Below are 22,478 nucleotides of genomic sequence, written 5' to 3'. Positions count from 1 at the left end.
AAACATTTATTAAGATAGGAAATAAGGAAAGGAAGCAAGACCKTTTGCCACTTTGGCTGTATCTCAATCATATACGATACCTCAGTGAACTCAATCAATAATCTGAAAGGGCTCCTTTCCTTGTATCCTTCATCTGCAATTCAACACTGATCTGTAAGTGTTTGACAGGTTTAATCGTACCTTTAGTAGGTTCCCCCATAGTACCCTGTCAGATCAGTACAGATAAGGAGAGRAGGAAAAAAGGCAAGAGGCTATGTAGCTTACATGGTCAAATGCGCTCTGCAGACCTCTCTCTCTCTGCCTCTTCATTGCTATCTCTCTTTGCTTCTCCCCTGTTCCTTCCAGTTCCTACCTCCCYTCTATCTAGCTCAGTGATGAAGGAAAGGAGATAAGGAAAGGATCAAGGAAGCCATTTACAGTACTGAGACACAGCTCTGCCAGTGACCCTGCCCAGTAGGCCACAATCCCAGTCGTTTGGCCAAGGTGGAGCATATATGGGAGAGATCAGGTGAATCAGAGGTAATTGGCTATATGGCAGAGCTTGGCTGTGGAAGAKTTATGTAATAGCAAGCCACAGGGAGGAAGGGAAGTAGCGGGAGTTGGGAAGAAAGAATTATTGACCGTGTACCTTTGCTCAGTTGTTGTATGCATCAACCAATGGTTGCGTGCCACGCCATCGACTCTGCAGTCAGGCACCAGATTGCTATGACACATGATGTGGTTAGCTGATWYGTCAAGTACCTATCCAGGTGTTGTAAGATCTGGCAKGGGTCAGCAACGTCTGAGCAAGGGAACACAATGCTAGACACACTATAAGGCCTCATAGTGAGTGAGACATCCCTGAACTTGACATCCCTGGATGCACCCTGCTCTGTGTGACCACTGTGTGTGTGGAGGGGTTTTGGGGTTAAAGTTAGGGTTATAGGGAAAATAGGATTTTGAATGGGACTGAATTTTGTCAACTCACAGGGTTAGTTGTACAAGACAGTGTGTGTAGGGAAGCTTTATAAAACACAAATACATTTACATTTAAGTCATTTAGCAGACGCTCTTATCCAGAGCGACTTACAAATTGGATGTCTGCTAACGATTTGCTGTCATCTGCTGAACAATCAGATTTACAGCAGAAAAAAATCACGTGCCTACAGTTCCCATCAGACCCATGGTCTATCTCACCGGAAGAAATCGTCTAGCTCAACCTTACACTTCCTCTTTCCGTCATCGGAGTTTAGGTAGGAGAATGTTGATTTTATTCTCTTCACTGAATCCGAGTTAAATCTTGTATAATATACTATCATCCACTCGAAAAAAAMCTTTGAAAACGTATAATAGACACTGTTAACTATAGTCGTTGTATCATTGAAGCGACAAAATTAGATTTTTAATGCGTTTTACATCTTAAGATGATTGTGGTGTGTATATGGGTGCGCAGTGACATGGGCTCCTTCCTCTTGATGAAGCAGTAATCACTCGCTGCCGGTTGCCCGGTTTTCTGGTTCTGTTATTTKTTCAGACGTTCCGTATTTATTATCCACGAGCGTAGAGCCATCTACAGCCATTGCTGTATATATTTTTGTATTTTTTACCCAGTATTTATTTTCACGGTTAGTTTCTAGTTGTGTAGTGAGTCGACACTGAACATTAAGGGGTAACGTTAGCTAGCTAGCGTCGGCTAGCTAACGTTAGTTGACTGACAACTTTACAACCACATGCAAGTATTGTCCATTAAGTCATTTATAAGTTAACAATTCCCCCTTCTTGCAGAGAAGGATTCTTACTTGATATCATGGTTGGTTAGGCAGCTARYTAAGTAACGGGTATATAACTAAACGTCARCTGCCAATGGCAGGTATATGTAGCGAAATTGTGTGTACTCAACGTTACACATGCATTCATGAACGTATCCCTCCACCTTTTACACCGCTGATACTGTTATTATCTATGCATAGTCACTAACTCCATGTACAYATTACCTCAACTAACCGCCCCCCGCACATCGACTATACCGGTACCCCCAGTATATAGTCTCGCTATTGTTAATTTACTACTGTTCTTTAATTACTTTGATATTTTATTAATTATTTGTATTTTTTTTAAAACTGCATCGTTGGTTAGGGGCTTGTAAGTAAGCGTTTCACAAAGGTCTACACCTGTTGTATTTGGTGCATGTGACTAAGAGTTGATGTAATGTTGTCAAGTGTCTCTTGAACTGTTGAACTAGGTATACTTTGATCCTGGCTGTAACTGAATTCTCATTTTGTTTCCAGTCACAATGGGCCGTGTTATCAGGGGACAGAGGAAAGGTGCTGGCTCTGTGTTCAAAGCCCACGTGAAGCACAGAAAAGGTGCCGCTAAACTCAGACACATTGACTTTGCTGAACGTCATGGTTACATCAAGGGAATTGTGAAGGTAATGCTCTCAAAATATACATTTTTCATGTTGCTGAAATATAGTTTTCTACAACGTCCCAAGTTGAGTTTGCCATGCATTGTTTTAAGAAGTTTTGTTTAAAACTATCTGCTTTGGACCTGACTTGACCGTTGTCTCCCTCAGGATATCATCCACGACCCAGGCCGTGGTGCTCCCCTGGCCAAGGTAGCTTTCCGTGACCCCTACCGATTCAAGAAGAGGACGGAGCTGTTTATTGCTGCAGAGGGCATCCACACCGGACAGTTMATCTACTGTGGCAAGAAAGGTGAGGAATGGAACTGGACATGGGGTTGATTACCTGTAGTCTGCTTAGTGTGTGTCAAACACAGCAGTTGTCACCTCATCTAGGATATGTTTTGAACTATCTAAAATACCTTGTTACCTTAATAACAATACCCTGGTCAGCTGAACATAAGTCATGTCCTGCCCTTGGACACTTTAACCCCCTAACGTCAACGTCCTAGCCCCCGCAGAAATCTAATTGGCATTTTAAAAAATCAGATCAAAATCCATCTTTTTTTGGGGTGGGCTGCATCTCAATCAACCGCATGCGGCATTTTGCATCTGCAGTGGAAGATGGCAGTGCTACAGCAGTGTTTGTCAGACCATGAGATCTTGAAAACATCTGTAGCGTCTTAATGGTTTGGCCTCTACGACTCCCACAAGSGTCACTGGACCTGTCTGAAGTCRGTACTACCGATTTGCCAACTATTGTCTGTAGGGTCCAAATGGTTTAAGCTACACATTGTGACCCCTCTAAAGTTAATCTCACAAATATATGTTGTTATGCTCTAGGACTGTCACATCGTGTCTGAAGGTAGCCTGGTACCCGTTTAGAAAAGTAGCTTAGTGCCTAAAATAATTTCCTGATCTTATCTCTATAGGAAAGATAAAACAAACTTTCTTTCTTCTTTAATGTATGGATCTATTAATTCAATGTGCTTCTATAGGTTAATTGCAGTAAGGCCAAATTGAATGTTTAAACAAATATATATATTCTAAACAAACTTTGTCCTAAAATTGAATTGCTAAATGTTTGTATGAATATCTGAAAACAATTCCATATGCTAGMTTACACTCAAGGATTAATAACAATTATCTCTCAGCTCAGCTGAACATTGGTAATGTCTTGCCCGTGGGCACCATGCCTGAGGGAACCATCATCTGCTGTCTGGAGGAGAAGCCTGGTGACAGGGGCAAGCTGGCCAGGGCGTCTGGGAACTACGCCACGGTCATCTCCCACAACCCAGAGACCAAGAAGTCCAGGGTCAAGCTGCCCTCTGGCTCCAAGAAGGTCATCGCCTCCGCAAACAGAGCCGTTGTTGGTAAGAACATGAGATGTTTTGCTTTGTGTATCTGAAGGTTTGAGTTTTTCCTAATTAATGGTGAGGTGGATGTATTTCAGCATACTAGGCTCATTCTACTTAATTTCGTTATCAAGTCCTGTCAGCTGTTGTCAAACGTGTCGGWCTCAGAAGATGATTCTATGCGTCAGTGTGCAGTGAATTCTACTAGAAGAAAAGCTGGAATGAGTAGGACATCCTGGCATTTAAAGCATACTTAATTTTCATAATGTAAAACTGTTTTCGCTACCCAAAATGCCTTTTTAGAAATGCAAGTACAGATATTGGGACACTGCCACTTTCTCATAAGGGTCCAATTTACAAATGTTTGTAAAATTTAACCCCCTTGTCTTGATTAGAGGGAATCTGCTGCACATGTATTTGGACAGTTTTGCCAGAGAACAGGAAAACTAAAAAGCGTTTACTGCCATTCAGAATATGGGTCCTACCAGTCATGCCATGTGACATGGTTGCTTTCAGAACATATTGGCTGGTTAGGTAATCCTGTGCTACTGTCCACCGGAGTAATGGTTCTCTCGTCAACAGGTGTGGTTGCTGGAGGTGGACGTATTGACAAGCCCATCCTGAAGGCCGGTCGTGCCTACCACAAGTACAAGGCCAAGAGGAACTCATGGCCACGTGTCCGTGGTGTGGCCATGAACGTAAGTGGACATCTCTTCTGCATATTAGTTTATTTTGGGTAGGTTCATGTAAAACTTTAAGGTTAGATTTGGAAGTTCTACTTCAAGCAGTTTTCCAGAGATGGTGTCTTTCTCTGCACCTGATGTACCTCAGGTTTGTAGATGGCCCTACTAGGCTTGGGAGGTATCCAGGTTGTCAAACCGATATTTGGTAATACCGGCACTGAACACCGCCTCTGTAATCTGAAGGTTAGCAATGCTAACAAGTACATGTAAAATCCAATGCTAAGGAGCGGATTGCCAACATTTTATAGTCGTGACAAACTATTTGCAGGACAGACATCCAAATGCTACAGTTAACTGCATGTACAAAACAAACAGCCATGCTCTTGATCCAGGAGGGGATTCTCACCACATAGCTAGATACTAAATAAGCAAACCCAATGCACAGACGTTAACTTAAAGCGGCAATTGCCACASCTTGTTTGGTAAAAAGCTGAGGCTTGTGATTTACCATGGCTAAGCCCCAACTACTATAAATGCTGTTGGTTACATTTTTCATGTTGGGGCATAGAATTCATTCTTAGAACAGCTTGGCTGACTTTTTTCCCCTTTTCCCCCCTCTAGCCTGTTGAGCATCCCTTCGGTGGTGGTAACCACCAGCATATTGGAAAACCCTCAACTATCAGGAGGGACGCACCTGCTGGTCGCAAGGTCGGTCTCATTGCTGCCCGTCGTACAGGCAGACTGCGTGGAACAAAGACTGTCTCAGAGAAGGAGAACTAGCTGTCTTGATAATAAAATATGTTCCAAGGAAGCTAACCTGTGTTGACTCCATTTGTTAGGTTAGTGGTCCAGTGGAGTTTGAACCTAGAGGACTCGCTAACTGGTGAAATTGGGTTGGAGCAGACTAATCAAACACTGCATATTTCAGTGTTGCACCACAATGTCAAATCTAAATGGGGCCTCATCACCTGAACACTTTGGCTGGTTCCTGACTCATTTACAAATACTGATGTGCCTAGTTAAAAGGTTAAATAAATACATGGTTATTCAGTATTGTATGGCCAGAATATGGGAATCACAGAACTGAAATATACTAGTGATCTACTGCAAAGCATGGAATCAGGATGATCATTTGACTTAGAGCTATCCACAAGTATGGGCACATTTACAGACCAAGTCTATTGCAAGCAGTAGCCTACATGAGATAATCCAAAAAGTTAATGTACATAGACATTTTTACCAAGTCGGTTACATGAATACAATATTCCATGTTTATTTGCTTAGGGCACAATGCTTTTATATTTCTGTGCACAAAAAACCTCAGTGAAAGTTCAGTTCACATTGCGACTGTAGCTCCAGAATTCAACATCACACCATGGCCAAAACAAAAGTCGGCAAAAAACAGGGTGCCGAACTCTGTACAGTCAATACCTTTAAAAATAAGACAAGGACAAATGTTCATAAATCAAATTCTATTCTTTGTGTGAAATACAAAATAAATTCTATAAAATAAGAGCAAAGTATTATGGTGGGCAGAATATTTGGTATTTTAGACAAATCCCCAAAATACACACATTCAAGTTAGCAATTAAATAGTTTTAAATCCTAAAGAATTACTTAGCCCATGTTGCAACACGACTAACCAGCCGCTGCGGCCCAGGATCAGTGACCTTCCCAGGCTGGTCCATAGTGGACCAGCCTGGTGAGCTCCATGGAAGAGGTCAGGTGTTTGTCTAAGACTATTCTCTACCGAAGAGAGACAGAGACAAATCAGGTTTCATACATGGTGTTTCTCTTTCTCAAAAATGGACTGGCAAATGTTTAGTTGGATTATAATAATGTGCAATTGAAAAACCACTTTTTGCATTGGGTCAAAATACCACCCTCAATGTACAAGGGGAAGATTAGAGAAAAAAGCCAAAAGGAATTGTCCTCTGTAGCTGTGGATTAAGGACAGATGTTATCACATATCTTCCCTTGAGCTACACTATTCTGGTGAGAAGCCATGCTAAACGTTACAGCATATTAACTAGAGCTTCCAAAAGGATTTGAATTACCCCAACAACAAAAAAGGCAACGAGTTCCAGAACAATGTTGCATCACCATTTTTTCACATCAACCAAAACACCGTAAAAGTTCACCCAACCATTCCACGTCTCACTAAAACCCACCCCAGCTCGTCAGTTGATTTGGCATGGGTCACGAGGTTGCCAAGGAGCTTACTAATAATGTGTCCTCCTAAAGGTGAATGACCGGTAACCGTCCGATGGCAGACCAAATATCACTGCTGAGCGGTGAGGGTGACGAAACAAAAATGAGCTTTTTTTTTGTTCTTTTTTTTCTTATGTCATCCATTTTTGTTTCTCGCAAGATCTCTCCCAACAGCAAATCTGACAAAGTTATGCTGTTGGGGGGGGGGGTTCAATTTAACAGTCAAAACATAAACACACTATGTACACCTTTTTGTCATGTTGACAAGCATCGTCAGGCCTGGATATTCTATGTTCATTACAACACTATCCCCTCTGCAGTCCACAGCCCCCAGGCTCCAGTATGCAGAACCCAGGGGAGAGCACCCCCCCAGGCAGGCAGCACAGTAGCATGAGACTCGAGGGGGCCTGGAGAGGAGCTGTGAAGCCTGGCCCTGCCCTGGAGACCCCAAAGAGAGAGAGAGAGTCCCGATCAGGAGCTTGGTCGGTCACCTGGAGGGGAGAGGAAAGAGAGCAGGAGGCTGGAGGTACAGCAGGGGGGAGTGCTGGTGTTATTCCTTAGGTGAGGTAGGGGCCGTGGAGGTGGAGGGGACCTCCTCAGTGCTCTCCCAGTTTTCTTGTGCTCTTGGGCCGGGGCCGGGGTCAGGGCCTGGGGTAGAAGGGGCAGGGCCAGGGCGCTGGGGGTTGTTCATGAGCTGGGCAGCGGGGCCTGTGTATAGCTGTCCGTGGGGGGGGTTGTTCTGCGGGGGGAATGAGAAAACAAAACCAGGTTTTTAGTGAAACTACTGATGTGCGATGGAACTTCTGACAAAATGTCTGTCATGACCAGCATGTCGGTCCTTCATTCGTTTAGAAGCCTCCGTTTACAGGGWTAGTAAACAGTCACAGGATAATGCTGCCTCTACAGTATAGTTTCTATGTACCTGCTGAAACTGTGTGGTCGTCCCAGGAGATGAGTGTGGGTAGAGGGAGGTGTCCTCTGGAGGGGAGGTGTCCTGATCTTCAGAGGCTTCCTGGCCATCGGGCTCCTGGGAAATGAAGTCCAAGATTAGCACCATTTTCATTCCCAATGCATTTTTTTCAACCTAACATTTATAACCAACTCAAACCTACTGACCTAATAGCATACCAAAGTCTCTTAATATGAACATTAGCCTATTTTAACTGAATGAGATGGAAGCGAGTGACACGCTGTGTAGGAATGTGACGGCCTTGGATGTTGTAATATCAACTGAGGGAGGTTTAAATATAAATTCAACTTTATTATGCGAGTGGGTATTATTCTCCACAGCGTGGTGGAAGACATGCTCTACTGAGATCATGTTTCCGTATACACTACATGACCAAAAGTATGGACAATGGACACCTGCTCGTCAAACGTCTCATTCCAAAATCACGGGCATTAATATGGAGTTGGTCGCCCCTTTGCTGCTAGAACAGCCTCCACTCTTCTGGGAAGTAATTAATATGGAGTTGGTCCCCCCTTTGCTGCTAGAACAGCCTCCACTCTTCAGGGAAGTCATTAATATGGAGTTGGTCCCCCCTTTGCTGCTAGAACAGCCTCCACTCTTCAGGGAAGAGCATTAGTGAGGTCGGGCACTGATGTTGGGCGCAGTCAGCGTTCCAATTCATCCCAAAGGTGTTCGATGAGGTTGAGGTTAGGGCTCTGTGAAGGCCAGTCAATTTCTTCCACATTGAAAAACAAATTCTGTATGGACCTCGCTTTGTGCACGGGGGCATTGTCATGCTGAAACAGAAAAAGGCCTTCCCCAAACTGTTGCCACAAAGTTGGAAGCGCAGAATCGTCTAGGATGTCATTGTATGCTGTAGTGTTGAGTTCCCTTCACTGGAACTAAGGAGCCGATCCCAAACCATGAAAAACATCCCCAGACCATTATTCCTCCTCCACCCAACTTTACAGTTGGCACCAGCCATTTGGGCAGGTAGCGTTCGCGTGGCATCCGTCAAAACCAAAAAGTGATTAATCACTCCAGAGAACGCGTTTCCACTACTCCAGCCAACGCTTAAGCCAATGGCGGCGAGTTTTACACCACTCCAGCCGACGCTTGGCATTGCGCATGGTGATCTTAGGCTTGTGTGCGGCTGCTCGGCCATGGAAACCCATTTCATGAAGCTCCCGATGAACAGTTCTAGTGCCGACGTTGCTTCCAGAAGCAGTTTGGAACTTGGTAGTGAGTGTTGCAACCGAGGACAGACGATTTTTACGCACTTTAGCACTCGGCGGTCCCGTTCAGTGAGCTTGTGTGGCCTACCACTTTGCGGCTGAGCCTTTGTTGCTGCTAGACGTTTCCACTTCACAATAACAGCCTTTACAAATTAACATGGGCAGCTCTAGCAGGGCAGAAATTTGACGAACTGACTTGTTGGAAAGGTGGCATCCTATGTCGTTGAAGGTCACTGAGCTCTTCAGTAAGGCAATTCTTCTGCCAATAATTGTCTATAGAGGTTGCATGGCCGTTTGCTCAATTTTATACACCTGTCAGCAACGAGTGTGGCTGAAATAGCCAATTCCACTATTTTAAAGGGGTGTCCACATACTTTTGTATATATAGTGTAACATCTAAGGGACGGGGCCAAATACTTTCTTAAAAGGTTGATATGGGCTAATTTGCTAGGGCTAATACTAGATGGAAATGCAGTTTTTCTCCAGTTCAGAGAAAAACAGAGGGATTTCTACTTTGTGTTCAATCCATGATAGTTCCATGGCGGTTATGCAGCGTTACCTTTTTAGACTGGCATCTTTGTGCTGGGACAACTGGCCGTGTGTCTGTATGAGTCGGTCTGCTCATAAAGACAGAGACTGACAACATCTAGAACACATTACAACATGTGACCAGACCAACTACAAGACAGCTTGTGTGTTAGATTCATGATAACACAAGCCTATCGTAAACCTACAATAACCTGTGGGTAAAGTAGGTGCTGCCTATTGTCAATTAACGTAGTGGTCCTAAGACATCTAGCTGTTCTTTCTCTCCAGATATTGTTAAATAATTGGTTTTACGGGTAGTTACAATTATAACTATTCAAGGTGATGTCTCCGATTGAAACGATCAATAACACGTCGTGACCTAGTCCTGTTGACTAGAAATATATTATGAACACATGCAATTTAAAATGGCTGACACACAAACCACAGGTTTCCCCTATGTACCAACCTAGTGTCAACACAACAACATCACATGAACACACCAATAAGTACACTACACATAAAACACTAGGCTAGCACTTCATCATCCACTATTGCCATGGCTAAGAGTTTTAGATCAGTTCTGTTACCATAGTTTGAGTTTGCTTTGGGGAGGTGGAACAAACAGTTTTGATTGGATAAACAGGGTTAGGTTAAGGACCAACTGAACTAAAGGGAAGTAACCAGGTAACCAATGGGACACGGCTACTGGAAAGAGGAAATGTTTGCTCGTGGTTTGCGGTTCAGTTGGATTTTTGTACATTTTTGGCGATGGTTCAACGTTAATATTGACATGTTGGATTTCGGTGGGGTTGACTCTATATTATGGAACATCATAGGGATCTTTAATTGTCTATACTAGAATGCCCTCAGCTCTATATCTGCTGCCAAGTAGGAACCTGGAGTTGACTGCTTTGTCAGTCACTGGATACAGACATAGGATGAGTCTTCAGCGGGCTATATTCCCAAAGACCATGACGAGTAAAGAATTTGCGCCGTCACCAAATTCCTATTGGGAGCAGAACGCAAACAGCCGAGCGGACATCTGACCATCCTGTCACTGCTATCTGTTATTGTCCAGCTCCTATGCTCCAGACTGTCAGTCTGTGTGTTGGTACTACTGCCCAGGCTATTCTCCCTGTGTCACTGTGCTAGTGAACAGACACCACTAACATAGCCCTGTATGGAACACCTAGAGAGGGGACAGACACCACTAACATAGCCCTGTATGGAACACCTAGAGAGGGGACAAGACCACTAACATAGCCCTGTATGGAACACCTAGAGAGGGGACAGACACCACTAACATAGCCCTGTATGGAAACACCTAAGAGGGGACAGACACCACTAACATAGCCCTGTATGGAACACCTAGAGAGGGACAGACACCACTAACAAGCCCTGTATGGAACACCTAGAGAGAGGGACAGACACCACTAACATAGCCCTGTATGGAACACCTAGAGAGGGGACAGACCACTAACATAGCCCTGTATGGAACACTAGAGAGGGGACAGACACCCTAACATAGCCCTGTATGGAACACCTAGAGAGGGGACAGACACCACCTAACATAGCCTGTATGGAACACCTAGAGAGGGGACAGCACCCTAACATAGCCCTGTATGGAACACCTAGAGAGGGGACAGAACACCTCTAACATAGCCCTGTATGGAACACCTAGAGAGGGGACAGACACACCTACATAGCCCTGTATGGAATACCTAGAGAGGGGACAGACACCTCTAACATAGCCCTGTATGGAACACCTAGAGAGGGGACAGACACCTCTAACATAGCCCTGTATGGAACACCTAGAGAGGGGACAGACACCTCTAACATAGCCCTGTATGGAACACCTAGAGAGGGGACAGACACCTCTAACATAGCCCTGTATGGAACACCTAGAGAGGGACAGACACCACTAACATAGCCCTGTATGGAACACCTAGAGAGGGGACAGACACCACCTACATAGCCCTGTATGGAACACCTAGAGAGGGGACAGGACACCTCTAACATAGCCTGTATGAACACCTAGAGAGGGGACAGACACACCCTACATAGCCCTGTATGGAACACCTAGAGGGGGACAGACACCTCTAACATAGCCCTGTATGGAACACCTAGAGAGGGACAGAACACCACCTACATAGCCCTGTATGGAACACCTAGAGAGGGACAGACACCTCTAACATAGCCCGTATGAAACACCTAGAGAGGGGACAGACACCTCTAACATAGCCCTGTATGGAACACCTAGAGAGGGGACAGACACCACCTACATAGCCCTGTATGGAACACCTAGAGAGGGACAGACACCTCAACATAGCCCTGTATGGAACACGCCTAGAGAGGGGACAGACACCACCTAACATAGCCCTGTATGGAACACCTAGAGAGGGGACAGACACCTCTAACATAGCCCTGTATGAACACCTAGAGAGGGACAGACACCACTAACATAGCCCTGTATGGAACACCTAGAGAGGGGACAGACACCACTAACATACCCTGTATGGAACACCTAGAGAGGGGACAGACACCTCTAACATAGCCCTGTATGGAAACACCTAGAGAGGGGACAGACACCTCTAACATAGCCCTGTATGGAACACCTAGAGAGGGGACAGACACCTCTAACATAGCCCTGTATGGAACACCTAGAGAGGGGACAGAGTGGAGAAGGGTGCCAGGGGCTTACAGTGTGTTGCTGTGGTCCTGTCCCGTCCCCTGGCAAAAGCTGCTGTGGCGAGGACGATTTCCGCATGGCAGCGTCTTCTTCAGACATGGCCTCACCGGGCTTCGTTAAGTGACACTAGTTTGAAATGGCATAAAAGATATCATTGCATAACATATACAAGTGTCAATAGTTAACCTTTTATTTAACTAGGCAAGTCAGTTAAGAACAAATTCTTATTTACAATGACGGCCTACACTGGCCAAACCCTAACTAGGACGAAGCTGGGCCAATTGTGCGCCGCTCTATGGGAATAAACTATGCTTTCAGGTGGATTTCTTCTGGGTTTTTTGTTTTTAAGTAACGTTGGCATATCGCCATTCATGGTAAGGATTAATAAGGCTAAACATTGTAATGTACACTGAGCTTCAGCAAAGGAAACTAACAGAAATAAAGGAATCGAGGAAAACGTTAAATAATAATACATATCAACATGTTAGCTTAAAGTTTGTATACACTACAAGGCGTGTAAGCTGGAAATAATGTTTTCAAAAACTCAGAAAGCTCTACCTATAGAAATAAACACAAATTCTGAAGATTGCAAAAATAACTAAGAAATCATATTCCAGCAGATAACAGCGTTCTAAAATAACTTTAGAGTTAGCTTGAAAATCTGGACTTGAGCTTTGAAAGGATTCAGTTCCAGGATATTTGATAGTATGACTACAACACTTAACGCAAAGAACTTGACACGCCAGAAGACTGAAAAAACAGATGGTTAGCAGCAACGTGTTAACCATACATCACAAGGAAGAAAATAGTATAGTTTGTATTGCTGCATGAGATTCCATATAACCAACACTACTGTTTAACAAATTCATTAAAACTCAGCAAAAAAAGAAATGTTCCTTTATCAGGACCCTGTCTTTCAAAGAGAATTCATAAAAATCCAAATAACTTCACAGATCTTCATTGTAAAGGGGTTAAACACTGTTTCCCATGCTTGTTCAATGAACCATAAACATGTACTTGTGGAACAGTCGTGAAGACACAAACAGCTTACAGACGGTAGGCAATTAAGGTCATAGTTAAGAAAACGTAGGACACTAAAGAGGCCTTTCTACTGACTCTGAAAAACACAAAAAGAAAGATGCCCAGGGTCCCTGCTGTGTGAACGTGCCTTAGGCATGCTGCAAGGAGGCATGAGGACTGCAGATGTGGTCAGGGCAATAAATTGCAATGTCCGTACTGTGAGACACCTAAGACTGCGCTACAGGGAGACAGGACGGACAGCTGATCGTCCTTGCAGTGGCAGACCACGTGTAACAGGATCGGTACATCCGAACATCACAACTGCGGGACATGTACAGGATGCCAACAACAACTGCCCGAGTTACACCTGGAATGCACAATCCCTCCATCAGTGATCAGACTGTCCGCAATAGGCTGAGAAGGGCTGGACGGAGTGCTTGAAGGCCTGTTGTAAGGCAGGTCCTCACCGGCAACGTCGCCTACGGGCACAAACCCACCGTCGCTGGACCAGACAGGACTGGCAAAAAGTGCTCTTCACTGAAGAGTCGCGGTTTTGTCTCACCAAGGGTGATGGTCGGATTCGGGTTTATTGTCGAAGGAATGAGCGTTACACTGAGGCCTGTACTCTGGAGCGGGATCGATTTGGAGGTGGAGGGTCCGTCATGGTCTGGGGCGGTGTGTCACAGCATCATCGGACTGAGCTTGTTGTCATTGCAGGCGATCTCAACGCTGTGTGTTACAGGGAAGACATCCTCCTCCCTCATGTGGTACCCTTCCTGACATGACCCTCCAGCATGACATTGCCACCAGTCATACTGCTCATTCTGTGCGTGATTTCCTGCAAGACAGGAATGTTAGTGTTCTGCCATGGCCAGCGAAAATCCCGGATCTCAATCCCATTGAGCATGTCTGGGACCTGTTGGATCGGAGGGTGGGCTAGGGCCATTCCCCCCAGAAATGTCCGGGAACTTGCAGGTGTCTTGGTGGAAGAGTGGTGTAACATTTCACAGCAAGAATTGGCAAATCTGCTGCAGTCCATGAGGAGGAGATGCACTGCAGTACTTAATGCAGCTGGTGGCCACACCAGATACTGACTGTTACTTTTTGACTCTCCCCCCTTTGTTCAGGGACACATTATTCAATTTATGTTAGTCACATGTTCAGTTTAGGTCTTAGTTGTTGAATCTTGTTATGTTCATACAAATATTTACACATGTTAAGTTTGCTGAAAATAAACGCAGTTGACAGTGAGAGGACGTTTCTTTTTTTGCTGAGTTTACTATTACAGGCAAGTTCCTTGTTTCCACATTACCATGACTCTGTAGGCAAAAACCACCAAGGTCAGAATGGTGCATCTCTCCAAAAAGACATTATCTGAGACTATCAATACTGACCTTTGACTACTTCAACTACCACCATTGAAGTCATGCATCCATGTTAGATACTATTGTATTACCTTTGGGTTGTATGCGTGTGTCGTATATTGCGTGTGTGTGCGCGCATCATTTGGTGCGAGTGTTACCTCCTCGGGGCAGAGTTCGCAGGCCTTGGCCAGGGTCATACGTGCAGAGTGCGAGCGCTCCAGGAAGTACCCGTTGGAGGTCTCGTTGCTCTGGACGGGTGGAGACCAGTTGTTGTAGGTGTACTGTGGGTTTCCTGTGTAGGGTCTCCTCTCCAGCTCATCCCCCAGCCACTCCACCGCCCAGGTCCACTTACGCTTCAGGTCCCCGTTACTCTACAGACAGAGAGAGATAGACACAATTTGTAAGAGCGCTTATGAATGACTTTTTCCCTTGCATTGCAATTAAGAATCCTGAAATGGCGATTTTCTTTATACTCAAACCACCGGCGGGCCAGATTTAATCGGCTCGTGAGCCGGATTGGACTTGAGTTTGACATGTGGTCTTTTACATAGTGTCTCTGTTGTACCTGTAGGATCTGGTAGGCCACAGAGCAGCTGCTGAACAGGGCCACCATGCACTTGATACACTGGTAGGCCCGTTTCTGGTAGTGGTTTTTGGAGCGCTGAATGGTGTCAAACAGGCCGTCCCTGTCGTCTGGTATACCCTTCAACACGTTGTGGATCCTACACAGACACACAGGGAGAGAGGGAGGTCAGCTACACATCAGATAGAACAGAGATGATGTTGGCTCGCAAAATAGAAAATAAGCCAGAGGAAACACCAACCAGTGAAACTGGCCATATTCCTATTCCTAGAAGGCTACAGTGTGTGTCTGAAGAACCTGAAGAAGCTACTTCAAGTCTGATGAGTTTAAAATCAGATGTGTTGGCACTAGGTTGGGACAAAACCCTGCATCCAGTGTGTGATCTTTCCCAGACCAAAGACGTGATAATGTCCTGAGTGTGACGTACCTGTGTGTCTGCCAGGAGTCCTCGATGAGCAGGATCTGCAGCAGCAGGTCCAGGTAAGGCCTCAGCTCGTAGGTGTAGGAGTACGCCACCTGGGGGATAACAAAACACACATTATCAATAAGATCTAACACACAGAAATATGAAAAACACCACTTGGGAGGTAGAGGACGAGACCAAGGGTTTCTGAGATGTAGTGTTTTCTAGTGGTGATGGCTGCCCACTGGGGTATATGGGCCTACGGTGGTTATTACCTGCCATAGCAATTCAATTGAGTATGTTGACGATTTCTGGGGGTATGTTTATATATACACACAGTACTAGTCAAAAGTTTGGACACACCTACTCATTCCAGGGTTTTTGAGCCAATCAATTGTGTAATGACAAGGTAGGGGTGATATACCCTATTTGGTAAAAGACCAAGTCCACATTATGGCAAGAACAGCTCAAATAAGCAAAGAGAAACGACAGTCCATCATAACTTTAAGACATGAAGGTCAATCAATTTCTTCAAGTGCAGTCGCAAAAAAACATTAAGCGCTATGATAAAATGGCTCTTATGAGGACTGCCACAGGAAAGGAAGACCTAGAGTTAATGTTACCTCTGCTGCAGAGGATAAGTTCCTTAGAGTTACCAGCCTCAGAAATTTCAGCCCAAATAAATGCTTCACAGAGTTCAAGTAACAGACACATGTCAACATCAACTGTTCAGTGGAGACTGCGTGAATCAGGCATTCATTGTCGAATTGCTGCAAAGAAACCACTACTAAAGGACACCAATAAGAAGAAGAGACTTGCTTGGGCCAAGAAACACGAGCAATGGACATTAGATGGTGGAACTCTGTCCTTTGGTCTGGAATCCAAATTTGAGAGTTTTGGTTCCAACCAAAAAAGATCTTGTCACGGTATCTCTGCATTCCAATTGCCATCGATAAAGTGCAATTGTGTTCGTTGTCTGTAGCTTTGCCTGCCCATACCATAACCCCACCACCACGGGGCACTCTGTTCACATTGTTGACATCAGCAAACCACTCGCCCACATGACATCATACACGCTGTCTGCCATCTGTCTGGTACAGTTGAAACCAGGATCTGTGAAGAGCACACTTCTCCAGTGTGCCAGTGGCCATCAAAGGTGAGCATTTGCCCACTGAAGTTGGTTACGACACCGAACTGCAGTCAGGTCAAGACCCTGGTGAGAACGACGAGCACACAGATGAGCTTCCCTGAGAAGTTTGACAGTTTGTGCAGAAATTATTCTGTTTCATCAGTTGTCCAGGTGGCTGGTCTCAGACAATCCTGCATGTGAAGAAGCCAGATGTGAAGGTCCTGGGCTGGCGTGGTTACGCGTTTGTGAGGCCGGTTGGAGGTACTGCCAAATTTTCTAAAATGACATTGGAGGTGATATGGTAGAGAAACGAACATTCAATCTCTGGCAACAGCTCTGCTGGACATTCCTTCAGTCATTATGCCAATTGCACGCTCCCTCAAAACCTGAGACATCTGTGGCATTGTGTTGTGTGACAAAACTGCACATTTTAAAGTGGCCTTTTATTGTCGCCAGCACAAGGTGCACCTGTGTCATGATCATGCTGTTTAAATCAACTTCTTGATATGCCACACCTGTCAGGTGGATGGATTATCTTGACAAAAGAGAAATGCTCACTAACAGGGATGTAAACAAATGTGCACAACATTTTCGAGAAATAAGCTTTTTGTACGTAAGGAACATTTCTGGGATCTTTTATTTCAGCTCAGGAAACATGGGACCAACACTTCACATGTTGCGTTTATATTTTTGTTCAGTGTATATACAGAGTCAGTCAGTTCCAGTACCATATTGACAATGTGTAGGGATACTGGATCGATAGAGTTAGATATGTATAGGTGTAAGGTGACTAGGCATCAGGACATGGTAAACAGTGTAGCAGCAGTGTATATAACGATTGTGTGTGTATAGAGTCAGTATAAATGTATGTGCATATTATGTGTGTGTGAGCAAATAATGGAGTGTGTGTGTGTGAGCATGTGTGTGTGTGTGATTCAGCAGTTTTAACCTTTACCTGCCAGAGCAGCTCTGATAGTACAGTAGAGGAGAACTGGGGGTTTTCCCAGCAGCTGAAGCGCAGCAGCTTGACTGTCTCCTCTGAGTTGCTGCAGTCCTCGATAATCTTCTTCACGTAGCTGGTCCTAACAAAAAGGATCTCTCCCACCAGCTGCTGCACAGGCATCACCGGGGTGGTCTGGTTGGCATCGCCGTACGGGTTAGGGAGAGGGGGGTTACCTGGAAGAGAGAGAGACAGAGATCACGGCCTTTTCTCAATTGCATACAATGAATACAACACAGCTGATACTGGTTTGTCTTTGTCCGTTAACCCTGAGAACCAGAGGTCACCACCTCTGACATCTGTGTGAACGCACCATTGATGGATGACTGCATGCGTGCGGCCACATCACAGCAGCGCACCAGCTGGGAGACCACGGTGTAGAGTTTCCCCAGCTCTGCATACTGGTACTTTATGGGAGGACCGGGTCCCTCGTCTAGAGCCACCAGCATGAAGGTAGCTGGGACACTCAGCTTCAACAACTGAGTCTTCTCTGCCAGCCCTAGAGAAGGGAAGGAGAGAGGGCAGGAGAGCGAGGGCGGGCGGGCGAGAGAGAGAGGGAGGGAGGGCGAGAGGAAGAAAATGAGGCATGAAGAGAAATGTGTCTGTCCATTGCTGCCCACTAAAGTGGAAGGAATTGCCAGTGAGCCATACACTCTCTACCCATTAATCAAGGAGTTGTCAGAGTAGGTGTGCATGACAGGATGTTCTCCTTACCCAAATTGGCGTACATGACGAAGAGGTTGAAGTACTGCTGCAGGTGTCGGCCATGCTCTGACACCTCTCTCCTGAGGAGGTTCAGCACAGCCCTCAACAGGTGGTCACTGAGACGCAGGTTATCACACGCCTGACCCAGACAGGCAGAGAAGTTTAACACATACTCCACTAGACCAGAGTAAAAGTGCTTTGTATGGGTCATTCTCAGTGTACATGAAACGGGGGAAACACTTGAAAACTGAAGCCGAAAATAAGACGATTGTCTTTTGACAATTCCAGGTAGTAGCTGCTCGGTTTCAAAACATTTCTCCCGTTTCATGCATACTAAACACCTCCCTGATAGGCCGTTTCTGTTTTAGGCCCAGGAGAACCAGTCATTCACCTGTGATTGGGTGGTGGCGCCGGCAGGGGATGCTGTGGGCGAGGGGCAGGGTCCGTCTTGAAGGGAGAAGTGTGCAATGAAGACGATGAGTTTGGCGAACGCGCCCCGGACCTCAGCGCTGGGGCACTCCAGCAGGTACTCGGAGAAGCGGTTGGCGTAGGCAAACAGGATGTTGTGTGCAAACCAGTAGCGTACATTCTTACTGTGTCTCAGCAGGATGCACAGCGCATCATACCTGAAGATGGAGAAAGAAACAGAGATACACCGTGGGTTAAGGACAGGGGTGTGAGATTCAGATGGAGAGAGAATGATGCAAGGTAGAGTGGAGAGAAAGAGAGAGAGAGAAAGAGTGAGACTGTAGAGACAGGGATAGATGCAGACAGTTGTGAGAGGAGGAAAACAAAGAGAATAAGAAAACAGAAAGATGATTCACTCCGCTCCATCTATGAACACAGGTCAAGGTTGAAAGGTCAGACAGAACTCACCAGTCACTGGCGGCCCCCCGCACTACTTTCTTGGTGTGGAAACCAGTGCTGAAGAGGAACCTAGCAGCCAGCTGAACACTAATCATAGCCATCTCCTCTGCATCGGGCAGTAGATGGTCTTGTCCTGATACAACCACACAACATAAACATCGGTTCAGACTTCAGTCACAACTTAACGTCAGACTTCCGACTGGAACGTTTCAATAAAAACATTGGTCATAAAAAAAGGTAGGAAAATAAATGTTTCCTCTGTGGATGCAAATGGTGAAGGATTATGAAGAAACCTGGAGCACGAGAGACTAGCCTATTATTGATCTTCACACAAGGAGTTATTTCAATTTCAGAGTTAATGTGTGAGTCAGTCACTGGAGCAGAATCCTAAAATGTCACTGTTTAAATAGAGCCCTATGACCACATCTGCTGCTTACTCCTTAATAACAGGCTGAAATTGGAGACATTAACGATAAGAGTTGCCCGTTTGCACACAAGACACCAAAAAGAAACAAGCACCCCATACATACATAATTGATGAGCTGAAGCATTTCATCCCAACCAAGTGCTTTTACACTGATGGCTAACCCTGCAGTAGTTAGTTAATTTGCCAGCCAGCCAGCCAGATAGAAGTATACTGTGGCCTGGCTGGCTGGCTGCATTAATAATGCATTGGCTCATATTAACTTCAGAAGTCAGAGGAAATTGCTGCAGTTTACCGTCAGCCAATGTAATGTTCAGCTCTGCCATCCTATACTCTCCCTCTCTATGCAACTCTCCAAGGGAGTGGTGAATCTGCATGCATGTTACCAGTGGTAAGATTAAAAGGAGGGGGTATATTTATCTTATTAAATATTGAAAGGAATGAAAATATCAGCTATTAAAACATGGCACTACTGGGGCTACTGTAACAGGGCTGAGAGTTAGCTATACTAAGGAGTGAGGCTGGGCCTTTCACAGTGCACAAATGACAAAAGCAGATCACTGTGAAAGCAATCTCTCTTCTTGGGTTGTACACAATAGAAGGGCTCTACAGTGGAAAAATGTCCACGTAGAGCCATGACTAGCAAGGGCCAAAACAAGAGGGAACAAAAGAGACAAACAGAACCTCAGTGTAGCATCAACAGCACCTGCCTTAAAAAGAGCTCTAGAAGGTATATTGAAGCCAGTGTGTGTGTGTGTGTTCCACGTACCTGGCGGAGGGTTTAAATAGACACTGTTACAGGTCAGAAGTTTCTTAACAAACTGGAAATACTCCAGGCTGTATTGCATACGGTTGTGCATGAACTGCACGTTCTGCTTGCGCACGCTGCACTCGATCACGTTGGGCATCTTGACCTGGTGCGACGGCTTGTTGTTGGACGAGGACGAGATGGTCAGCTCCTGGATGTACTTGACCAGCTCACTGTCCTTGTCCATTGAGTCCATGCGTTCGTAGAAGAGGATGTAGGCATTCCACCAGCGCTTCTGGCGCCGGTAGGACATCCTCTTCATCATGTGGTCAAACACCTCGCCCATGTACTCCCCTCCGAAGCACTGGTTCTTCATCTCCTCCTCGTCGTCCATCTTGCACTCGGTCACGTCGCCGTCGTCAAACTTGTACCAGCGGTTCCGCTCGCCGTCGGCCCCGCCCACGTTCCTCTGCGTGATGTAGGAGTAGTAGTGTCCGCCGCTGGCCTGGCCTGAGTGGACCAGCACCCCCACCAGGCGGTACTTGGAGCTGCCCGGGGGCTCTGGGTCAGAGGGCTCGTTCTGCTGGATCACCTGGTGGTAGGACACCATACGGATGATCAGTTTAGTATAGCGATAATTCAGTGCATTGCCATATCTGCATTTATCGCAATAATTGATGTTCCAGTGAACCACAATTGGTTAATTTAAAAAAGGGACAGTTTAAATGTGGTCCCATCTGAATTACATCAAATATTTCAGATATTTGAAATGAGAACAACCACTACGTCATTATGAACACATGAAAATGTATTCCATATTTCTACACCCAATAATGTAATAATCTGTGTGAACATCATGCCATCCTTAACCTGGTTCTCTGGGTTGACGTCGTCCCCCTCCAGCTTGGCCACCCCGGCTACAGTGTAGGGCTCCATGTCCAACTCCCTGGGGAACTCAAAGTAGTCGTTGAACTTAATGGCACACTCCCTCTCCCAGTCGTAGTCAAACCTCTTCAGCTGGATGGCCAGCACTGGAGGAAGCTTCTTGATCAGCAGACGCTTCACTGTGTCCACCTGGAGGGAGGAGGGGAAGAGGACCAACCTGTTACTGCTACTAGTCTACTACATATAGGGGGAGGAAGAGGACCAACCTGTTACTGCTACTAGCCTTCTACCTATAGGGAGAGGAAGAGGACCAACCTGATTCTGCTACTAGTCTTCTACCTATAGGGGGAGGAAGAGGACCAACCTGATTCTGCTACTAGTCTTCTACCTATAGGGGGAGGAAGAGGACCAACCTGTTACTGCTACTAGTCTACCTATAGGGGGGGGGAGAGGACCAACCTGTTACTGCTACTAGGGTGAGTAGTGTTGATATGAGAGAGCTAGTAGCAAGTAAGCAGGTTGGTCCTCTTCCTCCCCTATATGTAGAGCTAGCAGCAGTAACGGTTGGTCCTCTTCCTCCCCCTATATGTAGACTGACGCAGTAACAGGTTGGTCCTCTTCCTCCCCTATGATGTAGACTAGTAGCAGGAACGTGTTGGTCCTCTTCCCCCAATAGATAGAAGGCTAGTGAGCAGAAACGGTTGGTCCTCTTCCTCCCCCAATAGGTAGAAGGCTAGAGCAGTAACAGGTTGGTCCTCTTCCTCCCCCTATAGGTAGAAGACTAGTAACAGGTTGGTCTCTTCCTCCCCCAATAGGTAGAAGACTAGTAGCAGTAACAGGTGGTCCTCTTCCTCCCCTATAGGTAGAAGCTAGCAGCAGTAAGGTTGGTCCTCTCTTCTCCTATAGGTAGAAGAGCTAGTAACAGGTTGGTCCTCTTCTCCCCCTATTAGGTAGAAGACTAGTAAAGGTTGTCCTCTTCCTCTCCTCAATAGGTAGAGAAGGTAGTAACAGGTTGGTCCTCTTCCCCCCTATAGGTAGATAGATAGCAGCAGTGGTTGTGGTCTTCTTCCTCCCCCTAATAGGTAGAAGACTAGTAGCAGGAACGTGTTGGTCCTCTTCCTCCCCCTATATGTAGAAGCAGAGCAGTAACAGGTTGGTCCTCTTCCTCCCCCTATAGGTATGTAGACTAGTAGCAGAAACTCGAGTGTTGGTTTTCCTCTTCCCAATAGATAGAAGGCTAGTAGCAGAAACAGGTTGGTCCTCTTCTCCCCCTATAGGTAGCAAGACGAGTAACAGGTGGTCTCTTCCTCCCCCAAA

At 45.7% G+C, this 22,478-nt stretch overlaps 2 protein-coding genes across 2 annotated transcripts in view; one reads left to right on the top strand and one right to left on the bottom strand.

Moving 5' to 3' along the window:
• The first annotated feature begins 1,147 nt into the window (after positions 1–1,147).
• Positions 1,148–5,232, top strand: LOC111980175 (large ribosomal subunit protein uL2). Its single transcript, XM_024010846.2, has 6 exons — positions 1,148–1,232; positions 2,268–2,410; positions 2,555–2,696; positions 3,538–3,756; positions 4,321–4,436; positions 5,043–5,232. Exons 1-6 carry the CDS (start codon positions 1,163–1,165, stop codon positions 5,199–5,201), a joined length of 849 nt encoding a protein of 282 aa, XP_023866614.2. The 5' UTR covers positions 1,148–1,162; the 3' UTR covers positions 5,202–5,232.
• Positions 5,233–5,669: 437 nt separating this feature from the next.
• LOC111980182 (ubiquitin carboxyl-terminal hydrolase 9X) overlaps positions 5,670–22,478 on the bottom strand; it is an 80,869-nt gene continuing 64,060 nt past the window's right edge. The window contains exons 38-50 of the mRNA XM_070449163.1: positions 21,147–21,350; positions 20,298–20,868; positions 19,114–19,237; positions 18,629–18,863; positions 18,247–18,376; positions 17,846–18,031; positions 17,488–17,708; positions 15,428–15,516; positions 14,983–15,139; positions 14,576–14,788; positions 12,046–12,159; positions 7,555–7,659; positions 5,670–7,371 (exon numbers count right to left, since the gene is read on the bottom strand). Coding sequence (XP_070305264.1) covers positions 7,183–7,371; positions 7,555–7,659; positions 12,046–12,159; positions 14,576–14,788; positions 14,983–15,139; positions 15,428–15,516; positions 17,488–17,708; positions 17,846–18,031; positions 18,247–18,376; positions 18,629–18,863; positions 19,114–19,237; positions 20,298–20,868; positions 21,147–21,350 — 2,538 coding nt within the window. The 3' untranslated portion in view covers positions 5,670–7,182. The remainder of the gene's footprint in view (positions 7,372–7,554; positions 7,660–12,045; positions 12,160–14,575; positions 14,789–14,982; positions 15,140–15,427; positions 15,517–17,487; positions 17,709–17,845; positions 18,032–18,246; positions 18,377–18,628; positions 18,864–19,113; positions 19,238–20,297; positions 20,869–21,146; positions 21,351–22,478) is intronic.

This window comes from Salvelinus sp. IW2-2015, linkage group LG2 (genome assembly GCF_002910315.2).
Source record: "Salvelinus sp. IW2-2015 linkage group LG2, ASM291031v2, whole genome shotgun sequence".
NCBI lineage: Eukaryota > Metazoa > Chordata > Actinopteri > Salmoniformes > Salmonidae > Salvelinus > Salvelinus sp. IW2-2015.
Note: the sequence above shows the minus strand (reverse complement) of the source record. Positions and strands in the feature narration are given on the sequence as shown.